The sequence below is a fragment of the Apis mellifera genome, linkage group LG16 (genome assembly GCF_003254395.2).
Source record: "Apis mellifera strain DH4 linkage group LG16, Amel_HAv3.1, whole genome shotgun sequence".
Taxonomy (NCBI): domain Eukaryota; kingdom Metazoa; phylum Arthropoda; class Insecta; order Hymenoptera; family Apidae; genus Apis; species Apis mellifera.
The window spans coordinates 2,601,661-2,621,110 of NC_037653.1; the positions used below are offsets into that span (position 1 = coordinate 2,601,661).

Below are 19,450 nucleotides of genomic sequence, written 5' to 3' on the forward strand. Positions count from 1 at the left end.
TAAAAAATAATATATATACAGCTTTATATATGTGAAATTTATATATATAACATATATAAAATATTATAATAAATATATTTATATATAATATATATGAAATTATATATTATTGTTACAAAAACGCAAGTATTCGGTCATTTGATCGATCGTATGCAAATTTCGTATTTTCTTGATTGTTGATAAAATTATAACTAATTTTTTATAGTAATATTTTTGTCTTCTAACTATAATTTTATCAACAATATAAGAAAATATATTTTATATTTTATGTAATTTATTTTAATAATGCTCTTAACAATTATAGTTAAGAGGTTAACGGAATATGTAACATTACAATATACATATATTTCAATAAAATACCTGTAAATTCTTCAATTACAACAAACAATCTAAATTCTTCAATTATATTCATAAATGAGAAAAATTAGAATGTTGTATAAACAGATAATTTAATATTTAATATTACGTAGAATTTCTAATGGACGTGACAAGCATCGAGTTTAACGACTAACCTACTAAATTCTACAGTTTCCCGCGTAAATAAGTCTGATTCGTTCTGTTCTCCCATTGGTGCTTCGTCTATCTCAAATTTAAATTTACTTGTTAAATATTTAATATTTACTAAATATTAAGATTATATTAATATATAAATTATTTGTAATTAAATTCTGTATTTAATATTTAATAACATTATAAAGATTTGAACTATTTCGTTTCGAAAATATTAAAAGATATTCTATAAAGAAATATATAATTTTGTCTATTAAATAAACAAAATTAAATAATGAATGAATTTAAATATTTAAATGTTAAAATTTAAATAAGATAAAATTATATAAACATTATTTATATAATTGCAATTTGTTTCTTAATATTGAAAAATATGTTGAAGAAAATATATGCTGCTAGAAAAAGTTGAAATGAAAAAGATCCGCAATTTGAGAGCCATTTGCAAATGTTTACAGTAATGCCCGCAAGATGGCAAGTTGGCGGCAGTGGTTTTCGTCGTCGGCACGGCGGCCCTCGTTTCCATCGTTTTCGTCGCGTCGTCCTCGTTGTCGTTCTCGTTGTCATCCTCGTCTTTGCCGCGATCGTTTTTTCCTTTTGTCGTTTCAAAAAGACTCTACGTTTATTCTGTTTGGTTCGACGGTACACTGGCAGAAAACGAGTCATATGGATATTTGTCAGGGGCGAGGTAGGAAATCCGTATGCGAGCACACAGAAGAGTGACAGGTTACGAATTCGTCGAAAGTGGGAGGGAAATACAGAAGGAAGAAAAAAAGAAAGGGCGGAAAGGAAGAAAGGAAAAAAGGAGGGAGAAATATTGGTAGGATGAAGCATCGTGGACGAGGGTAGGGCAACAGAAACCAATAGTGAGGTGAATAGGTGGCAGATAGCGTAAACGGAAAACGGCCAGCAGTTAGAGTATACAAAAAGGAACGGGGTACCGTCAGTCAAGTGCGACCGCGTGCACAAGACAGTATTGTGCAGATATAACGCTGTTATCCCTCCTCTTTTTCTTTGATCTTTGCTCCTTTATTTTCCTTCTTCTGCCCCTTTCCCATCCTACTTCTCTTTTTCTTTTCCTTTAATTTTTCCATCTGTGATACGCGCTCGCGACGGAGAGGAGGAACACGACACGTCGATGAATGAAACTGACGACGAACAGTTATCATTCTTATTCGCGTTTGCTTGCTTCTAACAGCAAGAAGCAAGCTAAGCTCTCGTTCGTTCTTACCAACGAAACGACATCGGATAGAGATTTAAGAAAGAAGGAATATCAATCATCTATACTCAAGAAAATCTTCACGAGGATATTATACGAAAAAAATCGCGTTCATTCTTCGCTATCGTGAATTATCAACGTGCTTATTTTATGTATCATCGATCAGGTGACAAGAAGAAAACGAGACGGTATCAGAATTTGAGGAATCGGTGAAGCCGGTAATCACGGTGCTACGAAACGTTAGGAAGATAAAGAGAAAGATAACCAAAAGAAAAAAGGGGAAAAAACAACAACGAAAAACAGGTAAATGTAATTATTTGACACACCGTACTTTGTTCTAAATAAATTTATGTTCTATACGTTTGAGGCGTGCCGGTACGGATTTTAAGGTTAGGACGGTCTGTAATCGATTCCGTACTTCCTATAATACGAAATGACCGTCAACTGACAAATATGATTTTTATCGAAAATTCTAGTTCGTTCAACTAATGAAAAATGATTATTACCGTCTAAAAAACTTTGGATATTAAATTAATTACTATGCTTTCACGATCTTGTTATATTTCCCGGTAAAATGTTCAAAATATGAAATCGTCCTTTCCAATGTTCGATCATAGTCTAACCTCCAATAACTTTTATAAACGAACGTCATGTTGATTTCATTTTTTACGAAACAATTGATTCTTTGACAACATTCGATATCTTTTCGATATCGAATTTATTTTTTAATAATCTCTTAAAAAATATAATCTCTGATACTTATAAATCGAACATAACGTTAATTTGTTACTCTATTCATGAATATTGAGAAAAATATAAATGTTTTTTCAAATTTATGATATCTTCTGTACTGAATATTTTTATACGTGAGATTCTACATTATATATTCTTTTCTTTCAATTAAAATCAAAATAGGGAATAGAATTATAAAATTTCATTGTAAATAATTCTCAAGAAGCAATAGTTAAAATATATATATATACAATTCTCTATGATTTGACAGCTAGCTCGGCTTAACTCGACTCTCTTCGAATGCCGTTACATCCGGTTCACGCACTCTTATACGAGAAATTAATAATTCTTTCGCATACGGCCGACAAACGTGTTATACCGGGGACATTACGTTCATTTCCGGTACAATTGATTCTCGTTAGTCGTGGATAAACTTCTATTCGAATGCTTTCTCTCTTATTTTATAAGAGTCGCATGCGTTTAATTCTCTAAATAATCGTACATAATATGAAAATTAACGACACTGTCAGGTGATGTATGCGACGTATTCATACCACGGCAGACTAAGCTGAATAAAATCGTATTCGTTCTCTTTCCAATTTCGTTTCTCTTATGACGTCTGTCTATCGCGTTATTATTTACGAATGCAAAACTCGCCCAGCGAAATGTTTCGACATAGCTTCGACCTCGATCGAGTCATGATTCAGACACAAAATAGCATCGAACAAATAGAGAGAAAATTCAAGAAATTCCTGTATTGAATCATAATACATAAGAACATAATCTTATAGTTATAGATAACATCCGTTTTCAAGTATCAATGAGGCGTAACCTATAAAACCAGTCTATCAAAGTAACAGTTTAACACGGTATAAATAAAAATTTCGAAAACTTCTTCCCCTTTTTTTTTCTCTCTCTTTAGTTTAGTTATTTCTTATTTGAAAGACACGTTGCTTTTAATATATTATTTAAAATATATAATTTTTAATTTTTAATTTATCGCTAGTGTATCGATTAATTTGGAATTACCGATGATCGATAAAAAGTGACCAAATTCCAAATTAAATAAAAACCGTTTTAAAATATTCCAGAGAATATCTTTAAACGCATTCAACTAAATACGTAATCGAAATATTGCCCATTCCCGTCGAATTTCGGTCATGAAAAAGAAAAATAAGAATATAATAGCCGATGGTAAAATTGTTTCTATATATGTATATATATATATATACACCAGACGATCACAACAGATTTGAAAGAATCAATAAAGACGCGTGAAATGCCATTTGGCATTCAGTTTATATGATACACATATATATATATATATATATATACATATATCGTTGCCTCGCATATCGTTTATCGATCGTGATTTTTTAACTCTTTAACGGAAAGCTTGAATCGTTTACGTCCGCTATACATTTTTTTTTATATTTTTAAAAAATTATCCGATATTAATTTTTCGCGTTTCCATTATTAACTGTACTTGAAGCATCTTCGATTCGACAAGGCGGCTAAACAGGTCGCTAAATACCTGTAGAGGAATCCCGGTCGAAAGTAACCGCTTAAGCAACAACCGTCGGACAGAATTACTTTCTCCGTCCTCGACGGATGGCAGTACGTAATGGTTGTGCGTCATTGTCAAATTGGATAATTTCACGCGATCAGCTTCATTCTTTCGCGTCACCATAAAACTTCTCCACTGTTGTGATGCGTATATATATAAACTAAATTTTTCTCTCGGTATCTCGGAAGGAACCGCATCCTCGTTGACCGACCTACTTTATATATCTCGAAGACAACACGAAGTCAGTCGCGCGCGCGGGGAAGAGAAAGAAAGTGGCATCTTAGGGGCGAAAAACCGATGCTTGGGAAGATTGTCTCCGTGTTCAACGAGAAATCGATGGGTCTTACGTGGCAGCTTAATATCGACCCTCTCGTTTTTCGTTGCGTACCATCTTAAAACTCGATACTTGGCGCACATTTTCTCGATAAAAAAAAAAAATTCTCCCAATTTCGAAAATCTTCCTACGAACATCTCTTCGTGTTAGAATAATCGACGCTTTTATTTTATTTATTCGTGGAATATTTTTAAATATCTTTTTTCATTTACACGTTGCATTAACTTAATTTTATTATCTTCAATTCGTGATTTGAAACGACTTTTCAAAATATATATTTTTTTTTCATTTCTTTCTTTTTCGAATGGAATTTTAAATTTTATTTTTTTAAACTTATGAATTTCTGCGATGTGTGCAATCGATGATTCATACGTGGCCAGTTCGATAAATGTGATAATTGTTATCGTGATTCTCCCATCTTTGGTTCGTGGTACAATGCCAGCCGTGTAAAAAGGTGTGTGTCACACCTGCGTGACCGATCGTAATGCACACTTTGAATTTCGCCCTCGAAGGGTTGTTGATCGAATGGAAGAAGAAGAAGAAGAAAAAAAAAAAAAAATCAATACGAGAATGACCAAGCTTGGTCACGTCATATGTATATTGTGCAAGTACATACACGCGATGCGAGAAAAATTTACTTACGCACGTGTCCCCCGTAGGGTACACGTTCCTGCTCCGATGGTAAAAGAAATTGTATATCTTTTATGTATTTTTAATGATAATTTTTCTTCGCCAACCTGGCCTCCCCGTAATTTTATGCCGGTCGCGTACATACAAAGTTAGATCTTATTTTACCTCGCGAGAGATGGATTGGAAATATTATTATTATTATTCGAATTAACGATGTTATTTATTCGAGATGATCAGAAGATAGTTCAAAGTGTCAAAAATGATCGTTCCTTACCTCAACGTCGAATAATATTTGCTTAGGTGCGTCGAATAAAATTACATTTCGATGTATTATTTATTTATGTTGATCGTATGTCATTCGAAAATGAATCATCATTCATTTATATTCAACACACTGTTGGCTTGAAAACGATGGATTTAATCATTCTCTATTATGATATTGATGTACTAATTTATGTATCAATAGAGATATAGTGACTTTCTAGGGTAATAATATTCGCGATACATTTGTTTCTCTGATTATAAATTATTGAAAGAATTGTAACAAAAATTGTTCGATTTTTAAAATTGTATAATTTTAAATCAATTTATCTAGACATCCTTTGTAGAAAATTTATTAATACATTTATTTAAGAGATATTTAAATTTTGTAAAATTTAGTATGTATAAAAGCAAGAAGAGCGTGAACGTGATAGTTTTACAGATTGCTCGGATCCATTAATATTATTCAAAATTTCTTCCTTATTCAATAATCTGATTTCACAGATTATTCAGCTATTCAAATAAATAAGATTATTCAAGAAACTGTCACATTCCATCTAATATAAATAAATAGTAAATTTCTCTTCTATATATTATATAACGTATAAACATCGAGTATCGAGTACTGTTTATCGACAGTGAATTCACAGTTACCGACACTTTCGGTAGACATTTTGAAACGAGTAATTGAACGTTTCAGAGAAATATCTAGTTTGACATTTTAATGCAATGGTTGGTGCGGTGCTATAAAAAATTATATGATAGTAAAATGTAACGTTCCACGAAATGAGCCTATTCATAGCTTCTCTCGCTCGTTCGAGAAGAGAAATTTCATGGTCAAGTCGAAAGGGAAGTCTATTTTCATCTAAACTGTACTCGGTTAACGATCATCGATAACTTTTTCGTCGGTAAAATAATTTCGGGTATATTTCTTGTATAGATACTGTGAATTTTTTCTTTTTTTTTTAATTAATAACAGGATTGATATTTACATTTAATCGTAATTTTCCAACGTTGTATTATATAATGCATTAATTTTTTTGCTTTCTTTTTTTTTCCCCGAATATATTATACTAATTACTACTTTGAAATATTTTTATTTTTAATTCATTTTATGACGATTAATTTTTTATTCAATAAGTTTAATAAGTTCAACGATTAATGAAAGAATGAAACTATTATCGATTATTATACGAAAAATAATTTTTAACGAGTCGTTTAAAATATAATCATTGAATAAAATTAGATTTAAATTTATAAAGTGTTTTTTCGTGACACGGAAATTCATTTCTTCTTGACGCGTTTTAAAATGTTTAAAAATTATATCAAATTTCCATATCTTTAAAATCGATTGTATATAATTTTGAAATTTATGACAAAATATGAAACATATATTGGTTAATTGGAATGCAAACAATGTTGAAACGATTGTTTTTAGAAAGACATGTTTATAACTCGAAAAATTAAAATATTCATTTACGAATCTTACGAAAAAAATTAATCTTGGTATTAAACGAAAGTGTATCAATCTTTTTTTTTGAATTTAAATTTTCGTTTCATGTAAAAATTAAAAAAAAAAAAAGTTAATTTTTAGGGAGAGAATAATTTATTTAAGCGGAATATGAGCGTATAAAATTTCGTGTATTCATTCGGCAAACTTTAGTAACTTATTTTAGAAAGTATTTCACTAGAATGGTACATGGTTCTTTTCTTCGAGGAATCATAAAATTACCATAAAATCACTAGTATATTATGAAATTCTGATCCTTCCCAGAATCCAACAAATAGATGAACGTATATCTTTGAATTCTTCTTCTTTATTTGATTAACAATATTTTTTTTTTTTTTTTTTTTTTTAGTTACTCAATTCTAATTAATAATGTACATGTATAATATTTATTGATAAACATATTTTGAATAAATTTCAGAGTTACAAATTTTTTTTTTTATTAATTTCCATCCAAATCTAAAAATATAAATTTCTTAATAGCTTAGTTTTCAAAAAATGTATATTTAGAAATATATATATATATATCAGAATCAATATCATCACAAATGAGATATATTGTATATGTTGATATCAATATAGATAACTTATCGAATAAATGCAAGTTTTTAATTCTTCATAATATTCTTTTCAAGTAAGATTAATTTTTCAATTAAATTATTATCTATTATTCATTGAAATTAAATTTTATTTTATTATATTAGATTTTAAAAATGTTGAGAATTTTATTTTTCATCACTTTGGCTAAAATCTTAAATTAAATTGTATTTAAATATTATTCACTTATCGATGATTTCCTGACGTTAAAACTAAAATTTATATTTTTGAATTTTACTCATCAAATAAATATTAAAAAATGCAAAAAAAAATAAATAAATAAAAATTTTTAAATTAGAAATCTTAAATCGAATAAAACTCCTCGAAAAATTTTTTTATTAAAAAATGCAAAAAAAATAAATAAATAAAAATTTTGAAACGAAATTTAACTCAGATCGAATCAATTAGAAATCTTAAATCGAATAAAACTCCTCGAAAAATTTTTTTATTAAAAAATGCAAAAAAAAATAAATAAATAAAAATTTTGATCTTGAAATGAAATTTAACTTAGATCGAATCAATTAGAAATTTTAAATCGAATAAAACTCCTCGAAAAATTTATTTAGGTATAACCGAATTATATCGTTTGATATTTCTCTTAATTTTGATCGATGTACACGATATAGATATAATCTGACCATTGTTTGATGCGATATTTCATTTTTCTCTGACCGATATAAAAGGTGGAATGCCAAAGAAAAACAAAAAAAAAAAAAAAAAAAAAAAAGAAATAGATCAATTGACCGTAACAATTCAGTTTATAGTTTTCAATTTGACCGTTAATCTATCTGCCGTAATTGATCTGAACGCGACGTAACCGCATGTTTAGATACTTTCTCGCCGGCCACCTTGCACTTACTCGCTGTTTCCAATATCTCCGTCTGTTCCACGTTCTCCTCTCTCTCTATCTCTCTCTCTGTCCCCCTACTTTCTCTCTATATATACATATATCTCGCTTTTGTATTTTCCATTTCGTAGTTTTAAGACTTCTCTCTTTCTTTCGGAATGCCTAACAAATCTCACATTATGTACTTATGTAATATCCGTAACCGATGGAGAAAGAACGGAAGAGAAATTTCTCGCGATTTAATGTTATCGAACGAGTCATAATTTTCGACTCGATTTTAGGACAAGTCCAAACAACTGACTCATCCGATTAAAATTTTTTCGTAATTCTGGTATAATGTTCGATACTTTTCACTCGAGATTGTTTTATTTACGATTGTTAAATAATTAAATCGTTAATTATTTAACGTTATTATCGATGTTATATTAATTTCGTAATTTTATATCGTTAGAAAATTTCCAGAATTAGAAATCGAATCGTATGGCAAAAATTTGAAGTATCGGTGTAAAGATTAAGTAATGATGTTTGATTATTATCAAAACATGTATCTTACGTTTCGACACTCGAGCTAAGTGAACTTCATTTCGTTGAACCGTCTCAGATATTTTTGTGCTCGAGTAACAATTCGAATCGATGACATTGATATGTGTATACGTACAGTGAGCCATATTATTGCAATATTTGAGATATTGTATTGCACAATAAACATAATTGATTAATGATGAAAATTAACATCGTAAAGATAGTGGAATATATAATATTTGTATCGATAATTTCACTTGCAACAATTAAAAAATAAAATTTCATCATTATTTAATTTATTAATAAATCGTGTAATTAATATATTAAAAAAACAATCAATAATATAAGAAAGAAAATAATCCTTACTAGAGATGCGTTAAGTATCGAGCGTTCGGATGAAGTCGGGAAAAGTCGGGTAGATTCGGCTGGATATCTAAACTTCTCGTATAATCGAGATTTTCAGATGGCCGGATACATTCAAACAGTCGAACGCGAATAATAAAACTAGGCTGGCCGAAAATCTTGAGGAAGGAATAAAATTTAAAAAAGATGGACGATATCAATACGTATAAGAAAACGTTATATATATTTTTTTTTAGAATTTTTTAGAATTTAATTATTTCATATTAACGTAATAATTATCAAATATGAATCGTTATATATTCATAAAACTGGTTTTGAACATTATATCACCTTCTATCCATTTTTTTTCTTCTCTATTCCCTTTCTTTTTCTCTGATTAAATATTCTCTAACGACGCGTTAACGAAATTATTTTCTATAATGATTGACGTAAACGACTGAAGGGATTAGAATTTTATTTCGTTATGTTCAAAGGTGACTCGTAATACGTTATTATGAAATAAATATGCAAATAAATGTATAAGACGTTCGATTGAATGTGTAATTCGATTGAAATATTCTTAATGTTAATTCTTAATGTTAATTGAATATATATACATATATATATATATATTCGTTAGAAACAATTGATTTAATGCATTTCTTTAATAACGAATATTGAAGATAAATATGTTATGACTATTAAATTTGCATAAAAAACAATGTATATTTGACTTGATTCTTGTTATCCAGCATTTACATACATTCTCAAGTTTTATTTCTATATGTTTTTGCTACCAGAATTAATACAAAAAATGCTTCTTTATTTCAAAAATGTGCAAATTTATTTATATTTTTTTTGCTGAAATTTTATTAAAACGTTTCAATATTATAAATTAACAATAAGAATAAATATAAATACTTAATATGCTGCAACAGATCTATAAATTTATACATCAAAAATTTTGATATGTTATTTAGAAAAAAATTAATGAATAATTATTACTCTAAATAATTTTGATTATTATTTTTTTTAATACATTTAAAATAAAAATAGAAAAATATATATATATATTTTTAAGTCAATTACAGCTTTCCTGTCAAAATGATACAATAATATAATATATATAAGTTCTTTTGAATAATTAATTTGTACGTATGATAAAAAATGTTGAAAATCCAGTTGTAAGATATAATTCTTACAATTCTTAAATTTATTAATATCAATGATATATAAAAATATATAAATAATTAAATTGTGTATTTAATATGCCCATTTAAGATACAAGCGTTAAGAGGTTAAAGGAAATTTCTCTCTCTCTCTCTCTCTCTCTCTCTCTCTCTCTCTCTCTCTCTCTCTCTCTCTCTCTCTCTCTCTCTCTCTCTCTCTCTCTCTCTCTCTCTCTCTCTCTCTCACACACACACACACACACACACACACACACACACACACACACACACACACACACACACACACACACACACACACACACACACACACACACACACACACACACACACACACACACACACACACACACACACACACACACACACACACACACACACACACACACACACACACAAGTTCAAAATATCGATCTGTGAAAGAGCATTTTTATATCATTTATATTAAATGGTAGATCAACACGATTCAAAACTGGTTTATATAGCAAATTTTTAACCGTTATCGAATCGTATAGTGAGGCAACAACACTTTTCAACGTGCCAAGTAATTTTTAATCGGCCAATAATATGGGAAAGAGACTTCTTTTAAATTCTTTTAAATTCCAATTAATATGTAATAAGATTCGAACATTCTAGATTATTTGAAAAATTTCAGTAATTTTTTTCAAAATTAATTTATTATAAAATAACATATAATTTCACTTATAAGATTATTTGTTATCTTGAACAAATTAACTCAAATAAGAAGTTCTTTTAAAACAAATTCTTATAAAAATAATTAAGCATCTTAAATAATTTGTTATTATTTATTTTATTTCATTGAAATAAAAATATAAAAAAGTCTGCAATTAGGAAATAATTATAATATAGTTTCTTTCCTGAATCAGATTTGCTTCCATATATATATATATATTAATAACGGTTATATATTATCGCATATGTGGCACTTCGCGCCTTTTTCTTCTGATAAAATTTCTCCGATAACCATCATCATCGTACATCATCCTGTTATTTGTCCATTGGTTTTTTTCATTTTCAATTAACTATCCATTCCATCGATGCTCAACTCTTAATGCGAGGATGGTCGATTAAAAAAACTTGCAAGCGTGACAATTTCATTAAAACGGAATCCGCGATCATTGCGTGAAATTCGATGACCTGATTCCGGTCTACGAAAGACGATAATTGAGTATGCATTAATTCGAAGAAGCTTAATTCACCGCAGATTTAATGCCTTAAATCGATAGGTCAGCATTTATCGTTCCGTTCTTTTCATTACATTAAAGCGAATAACGAAAATAGTTGTTTCTCTTGAACATTTTATTATTATTATTTATCAGATGCGAGTGAATATTTCATTGGATGCTCGCAAAAATTTGATAACAAAATAGATATGGAGAGATATTATGATCATGTTGGCTATATCACATTAAATAAATCATATAATAAATGTATATTATTTGTTCTATACATTACATTAATTTAGAAATTTATAAATTTAGTTGTAAATATAAACGTAGAAAGATTAAGAAATAAAACGTGAACATCTTTGAAGGATCGCTTTTAAATAGAAGCGTAGTGGCTACCATAGTAAATGTAAAGTCGTAATCCTTACCATTTCTTAAAATTGCTTTAGGCGAGCTAGCGTTTGTTTTTTTTTTTTTTTTACATATACATATACACGTCGACGTTCCTTTTCAGACTTGTTGTTTCTCACTCTGGTTAAGAAGTGGAAAGCAAACCAAAAATGCGATAACGTAGGCAATTCTTAGAATACTTACTTTTTTTGTTGGCACAAGAATATAACCACAACACGTTTGTTTAACTACTTCATAGTAGTTGGAAAATACAAGATTTTATATTTGTTGATACAAAGGTTGACATAGAGAATGACAGTTAGTAAAAAAGTAAAAGAATTAAAATCAATTATTGAAATTTATGTCATATTGTTTCATAATATATATATATATATATATGACATTACTTCACTAGGTCAAGAAAATTTCTTTTCAATAGTAGGATTCTCCAATATATAAATATTGCTGAATCTAATAGCTGAACATATTTAAATAGAGAACATTTCATTACTTTTGTCTATTCGTTAATTGTTTGTATATTGATAATTATATTTTTATTTTGACACTTATACTTAATGCAATTATGGATATATAAAATTTTTTTTTAATTTGAGATAAATATTTCTTTCTTTATATATATTAAATATAGAATAGTGAGAATATAATTAAATATATTAATGATGTATGTATTTTAACAACTTAATTTTATTATGTATATAGATATATAGTGGCATACTTATAAGTAATATAAATAATATCAGTTAATAGATTAGAGCTATAATTTCTTTCAGATAGAATAAACTTCATTTTTATTTACAAGCTTCATTTTTTCAATCACATTTACAAGAATTTAATTTTAATATAAACTTTTACATCGCAATTACCAACAATTATTAACATGATATATGACTCTGTGTGATACGCAATAATGATACGATGGATATATATGCAAAGGAAATAAACGGATATTTTATATTTCACGAGAAACCAATGAAAAGGAAGTTAAGTAACCTAACCTGTTGTTGTTACATCACGTTCGTCAGTATTCGGCAGTACAACATACCTTGTTCTCGTATCTTGGGCAATAATAATTACGGTCACGACTTCGATCTTCATTTTCATTTTCATTTTCATTCTCATTTTCGCTGAGAATTGCGAGAGAAGAGGGGGGGGAGAAAAAAGAGGGAAATGATACGGTAGAAAGATTCTGAAATGTTTCAACAATCATGCACAAGAACTTCTCCAACGATTTATCGTTTCGCCGATGCTACTTTCTCGAAAGTAACCGACGTACCGACCCGGAAACGCGTTGGAAAATCCGTACGGGCTCCGTTTAAGCGATCGATGCGCCTCTGTGGAAACCACGTTACTTACGCGCTGCGTAAAACGAATGGATTTCGCGCGCATTTGTCTACGTTTACATTGCACGATTCTCGTGATCTTTCTCGAACAAATTTATGTACGACGATTCGTAAAGACGAGCCGTAAATTCATGGAATAGAGTCGTTCGAAAAACTTTTTGAAGATATCTCTATGCAAATAAAATATACTTAAACGCTCGCCATTTATCACATTTAAAATACTACGATGATCATATTCGTGTTCGTGATTGTGCACGATAAATATTTATAATATTCATACAACTTATTTATTATAATTATTATTGCAATATAAATAGAAAATGTTCCAAGATTTTTTCGACTACAATTCAATTAATATTAATATACTCGAATATACCTTATTTTTTTTAACTGCTTAAGTGCTTACCACGCATTCATAGATTATAATTATAATTCATCTCTGCTATTGTTACAATATCCATCGTGAAATATAATCATTAAAATTATTATTTTAATAATCGTAAGATAAAATATATGTGACGCAGTTAAAAAAAAATTCTTCGAATCTTTCTTTGATGATTAAAATTCTTTGATAATTTTTTTCGTTGCGATTCCAGACCTCAGCCAAGATGACAGCCATAGTGACAGATCTGGTGCACGGGTACAGGGATCTGATGGATAACAAATCAGGTAAGAGGAATTTTTTTTTTTTTTCCTTTTGCTATATTAACCAGATTCGCGGTTTTAAAGGGGGTAAGAGAGCGTGGCTCGATCGGTTCCCCTGGGGTCTATGACATTCAAGTGGGTCAGTCTGGTGCGAACGTACTAAAAATCAAAAACGAGCGGCCGCGACAAAACCAAGTAGGGTAACATTTTTTCCCCCCCCAACGATCTAGCCGATTGTAAGCGATACTAGGGAATAAAGTCGCATAGAACGAGGCTTCGATTCGATTTTTTTTTTTTTTTTTCATGAAATCGTTCGTAAAAAATTAATAAAATTACAGTGGATAACATTCTGAAAGAAATGATGTTTACAGGATTGTGTAAGATTTTAATTGAATGATTGATACAATTTTATCTGAAAAAAAATTTTTTCTCTAATTTTAAAATTATATTTTAAAGAAAATTCATTGGCAGTGAAAAGATATAATTTTTTAATATTTTTTTAATATTTAGATTCGTTACAAGATTGATAGAAATATGATTGGTATATTGATATTCGTATTGATTTCAAATTTATCGTAAATTGATCTGGTTGTGTACTGTTATTGCACTCTGTCTTGTCTTATTCGCAGCTATTTACTTCTCATGTTTCCCTTCGATGTAGCATAAGCACGACGAAATGAATGGGAACGAGTTTATTCTCGTTAAAAACGTGACCGATAATAAAATTCTAAACGATGGCTAGCTTTATTTTACAAATATAATTATTTCTCTCTGTTTAAACTGAATTGGTAAAAGGAAATATAATTTATTTCTAAAAAAAAGAAATTTTGAAATATTTACATATAAACAAAAATATTTCTTACCGATTATTTTATTTTCGATTTAAATCGCGCAATTTTCACTTTCGAGTAATGAGTTGAAAGTATAAATATAAATATCAATGAATATTTATTACTATTTTTCCCCCCCTCCTTATTTTACAGTTTTTTCTTTCTTAAAATTTTCACGCGTATTAATCGGTAAACCATTTACCGACAGAGTAACCTAATTCCCCTCGACGCAACGGGTACACTATGTATATACATATACGATTTCACTCGGTGCTTGCAATCCGTCAACAAACAAATTCAGAAATGTGTAAACATAATAATAATCGTGCAATTTTTATAGAAGAAGAAGAAGAAAAAATTCGACGAAAAAATCATAATATCCCTTTAACGAATTATTTTCCGCGAGTGATGAAAGAGATGCAAATCGAATAATTTGCTTTCGTAATATTTTTCGAACGGGGACACTGTACACGTACATCCGCGATTGGAAGAGAGACGCGACGCGTTGTTACAGAGATGGCGTATTTGTCGTGTATATTTTCAAATTGACCTCTCGCTTCACGAAGACGCGTGTGTCAATAAAGTGTTGTAACGCCGTTTCCAACCCGTTCCCAATTTCCCTACTGATCCTCTCGAAATCCTTGAACTCCATTCAAACTTCCTGGAGTCTTTCTTGAGCCGTGGTTATTGGCCAAAGGCGAAAAAGAAACGACGCGTCAGCTTCTTTTCCCATACCGATTCATAATGTCTTTTTTTTCGTCCATTCCTTTGATTCGTCTTTTCGCCGCTATTTTTCTTCGTTTGCTTTATATCGAACGACGATTGTTTCTTTTTTTTTTTTAATGGAATAAATTGTTGCCCTTAATTATTTCTTATTGAATTGTTTTGTATTTTATATTCGTTATTTTGACTAGAGTAGTAGTATTCTTCAACTTACTATAGAGTTATATGAGTAGAATAATAAATGTCTTGAATATATTAAAACGAAAATTATTAATAATAATTCACTAGTTTATGTTTTAAATTCGAAAATAAGTGATCTTTGATATCTGAATCATTAATTTTTAATTCTTTAAGATCACAAAAAAAAATTATTATTTTATATTAATAATATGTTGATATTTTTTTCTATTTTTAAACCAAAATAGGCATATAATATAGCCCATTAAAGCCACATTTATAAACCATTTTGAAATCATTTAAACAAATTGATTAAAAATAATCTAAATGTAAATTGAATTTTAATCTAGTAGAATTTGAACATGATTTTTAACTTTTTTGATATAATTCTATTTTAATTGTCAAAAAGTTTATCGTTTATTTGAAAAAAGTATGTGATTGAAAACAAATTTTCAAAATTAAAAAAAATAATAATTGTCTTAAATCTTCCTATCGAAATAAATTAAATCAATTTGATAATTTATTATACACACATAAAATCAGGATTACATTGTAACAGATACGATCGAAAGAATGCTTCGTCTTCGTTGTGTTCCAAAAGTCATTATAAATCGGTCGAAAAAAGAAAAAAGAAAAAAAAAAAATCTTCGTGACAGAAATGGAAATATAATTGAATAATCCTGAGAAAATATGTTAAAGAGTTGAACAATCAATCGTTTAAACGATTACGTTGAAACTCGTTAGGGTTCGCTTCGCCTTTCTTCGTTTGAATTGATTCGTGAGAAGGATGACCATACGTGTGTAACCATTTACAAGACTTACGAGCCGTTTAAGAGGGCTCAAATTGACCATTTCTCTTTTCATGCTACACGCCACGTGGGTTATCGATTTAATATCAGGTAGACCAGCAGGCCGTGTTTTCCGCTAATTCTCTCCAGTGTACACTACCGAGAGACCACCTTTTGCCTGATTACATCAATCCCTACTCGAATACGTTCTTCCATCTCTCCCTGCGACTGCTCTCTCTCTCTCTCTCTCTCTGTTTCTGTCTCTGTCTCTCTCTCTCTCTCTGTCTCTGTCTCTCTCTGTCTGTCTCTGTCTCTGTCTCTGCTGTGTTTCTGTCTCTGTCTCTGTCTCTGTCTCTCTCTCTGTCTCTCTGCCGTGTAACAAAAACACATCGTACGATATTATAATTTTTAAATATGATGATGTGATAATGCGTTATTGATTCGCAAACGTGAAGTATTTTATCGACGAGATATTTATCAAAGTTTAAAGTATGTGTATAATTGTGTATCGAGTTATCGAAACACTTGAGGTGAGAACACATCTTCTCGAAAATGGGATCTTAATTACCTGATTATAAGACTTTTTATTTTTTTTTTTTTTTTACGTCTCAAATAACCAAAGTGTGGCCGATTCTCATTTAAGATTCACCGTTTTTTATTATATCGAGATAAAAGAAAGAAAAAATCCTCGATTTAAATCGGCGTTGATTGAAACTTCGAAAAAGACAACGAGTCTTCTTCGATCGAAAATGCTATCCTTGCGAGAGAAGAGCGTGTCCACCGATGTGCATTCTTGCGGATGTTGTCAGTCATGTGAGTGCAAAGGTAATTCAGCGGAAGTTTCTGACTCTTTTCGCGAAGAGTTGAAAAATGTTCGAGAAATTTATCTAAGCCGACGGTTAACACTCGGAACAGTGGAACTGGACTGAATTCTCCCTCGTCCCGGTGGACTCTTTCTCTCTCTCTCTCTCTCTCTTTCTCTGTGTAAACGTAAACGAATGGGCTGGTTTTATTGTCGCGATTACGTCGACTGCGCGCGCAACCTGTCGTCGCGTTGCGAAGAACGAATGGAACAAATATGGAAGAAAAATGCGAGGTTGCGTGCGCTTTTCGGCGACGAAGAGTTTTTATTTTTTGTTATTATTATTATTTCGTTTATTCTTGCGATTGAAAAGAAATTTTAGAGAGGGTTTAATTGATAAAAAAAAAGTGACCGACCAAAAGTAATAACGAGAAGGGAATTTTTTATTATTTCACACGGATCGAAACCAGGCAGGGAGTGACACTCGAAATATTTCGAAAGTTTCAATCGGTAGGAAAAATTTTTACGTGTTTTTATCCGTTCGTACAAATTATTTTTCACTCGAATGTCGGAGAGCCGGGAAAATAATAAAAAAAGTTTCGATAATAATTCGATGAACTTGTCGAGTTTTCGAAATATCATTTCGAGATCCGTGCAAATTATTTCGTTTATTGTTATTTACTCGGGTTTTGAAAGTTTCAAATCGTGATAAAAAATAATAATAATAATAATAATGAAAAGTTTCGGAAATTTTTTTCGAAACATTTCGAGGTTTCAAAAGCTCGAAACTTTTTTAATCTCGTAGCGTTTCGAAGAGTATCGCGCGAAAAATTTTTATTTTTAATTTCAACGTCGATCTTGAAAAACAGATATACTTCTATATATATACATTATATCGAGGTCGAAATACCGTGTAACGAATTACGAAGAAAAAGTTTTACAAAGTGTATGCTTTTCATCCATTTCGTCAATTAGTGACTATAGAATAGGGATATTTTTCTTCCTAGTTATTTTGACGGATGAATAGGGACAAGTTTTCCTTCAACTTACTATATCTATCTACATTTATATTATGTACATTTGAAAGTAGCTCATAGAGACGAGCAGAAACGAGTTCTGTCATGGACCAGACATCGAATTTTTCAGCCTTTCAGAATGTTGTCCGTAATAACAAGATGGTGTCTCGAAAATAAAAAAATATCTCCTATTCCAAAAAGAAAAAAATAATAATAACAATAAAAAGATAGAAAATATCAATAATTTTAAAATAATATAATTCGAAAAAAATTTTTTAAAAAAAAAATTCGAGTTCGATTGGAAAATAATATAAAAAGAATGTTATCCCTTATTTTGTTAATAAAATACGCTTAAAAAAGTAAGAGAAATTTAAAATCCAAGCGTAATGCAATTCCATATATTGAATACATATCGATCAGAAAGTTCAATTTGCAAATTACACGACGCTTGGTATATAATTAATTCATCGTGACATCATCGACTTCAATGATCGAATGATCAAATTCATTCATCAAATTATAATAAGGTTTCGATTCAACGATTATAATAAGATGTAATCAAACATTTTTCATTACGCATGCAACATAACATTGTTGTGTAATAAATTTCCATTCGTTTTCCCGAATGTCATTCCTCTTTACTTCCATCATCGTGTTGTAAACTTTGTATTTGTATTTTTTTCTATAGATCTCGTGGAAATTTAAAAATAAATTTATGAGACAGAGAGAGAATACGTAGATCTGATCCATGATTAAATATGATTGAATATTTCCTCGTTGATCGTCATTGGTATTGGAATCGTGTTCGATCATTATTGAAATGAGAAGCAGAAATGAATTAAGAAGAGAAAAATGAAACAGGAGTGCATCAGTTATTTTGCATCAGAAATAACGCGTTACTTATTACAACCACGAATTTCTTCATTTATGTAGCGATAAGCTATTTCTATTAATTTCTGGAACTGCTGGCTCGAGACATGGCTCGACGTTCTTTCTAATTTTCTATATCTACTGTGTGCGATTCGAACCAGGTGTATTGAACGTTATCGAAACGAAAAATTTTTAGCCAAAGTTGGAGGATAATTGTTGAAATTATATACAATTAAAATGATACACTGCCTGTCTCATTTCAGCAGTATTCATTACTCTTCTTGAACGAAAACACGAATGAACCAATTTCTTCAGAAAATCCATTTCTCCATATATATATATTTATAATGATCGCAATTTATAATATTCCAAGGAAATTTTCGAGAATGTCCAATTAAGTGAACTCTTA

The 19,450-nt window shown here is 29.8% G+C and overlaps 1 protein-coding gene across 1 annotated transcript in view; it reads left to right on the forward strand.

Moving 5' to 3' along the window:
* Window positions 1-988: 988 nt before the first annotated feature.
* LOC413789 (elongation of very long chain fatty acids protein AAEL008004) overlaps window positions 989-19,450 on the forward strand; it is a 38,995-nt gene continuing 20,533 nt past the window's right edge. The window contains exons 1-2 of the mRNA XM_397228.7: window positions 989-2,029; window positions 13,787-13,859. Of these exons, the coding sequence (XP_397228.2) occupies window positions 13,799-13,859 (61 nt within the window). The 5' untranslated portion in view covers window positions 989-2,029; window positions 13,787-13,798. The remainder of the gene's footprint in view (window positions 2,030-13,786; window positions 13,860-19,450) is intronic.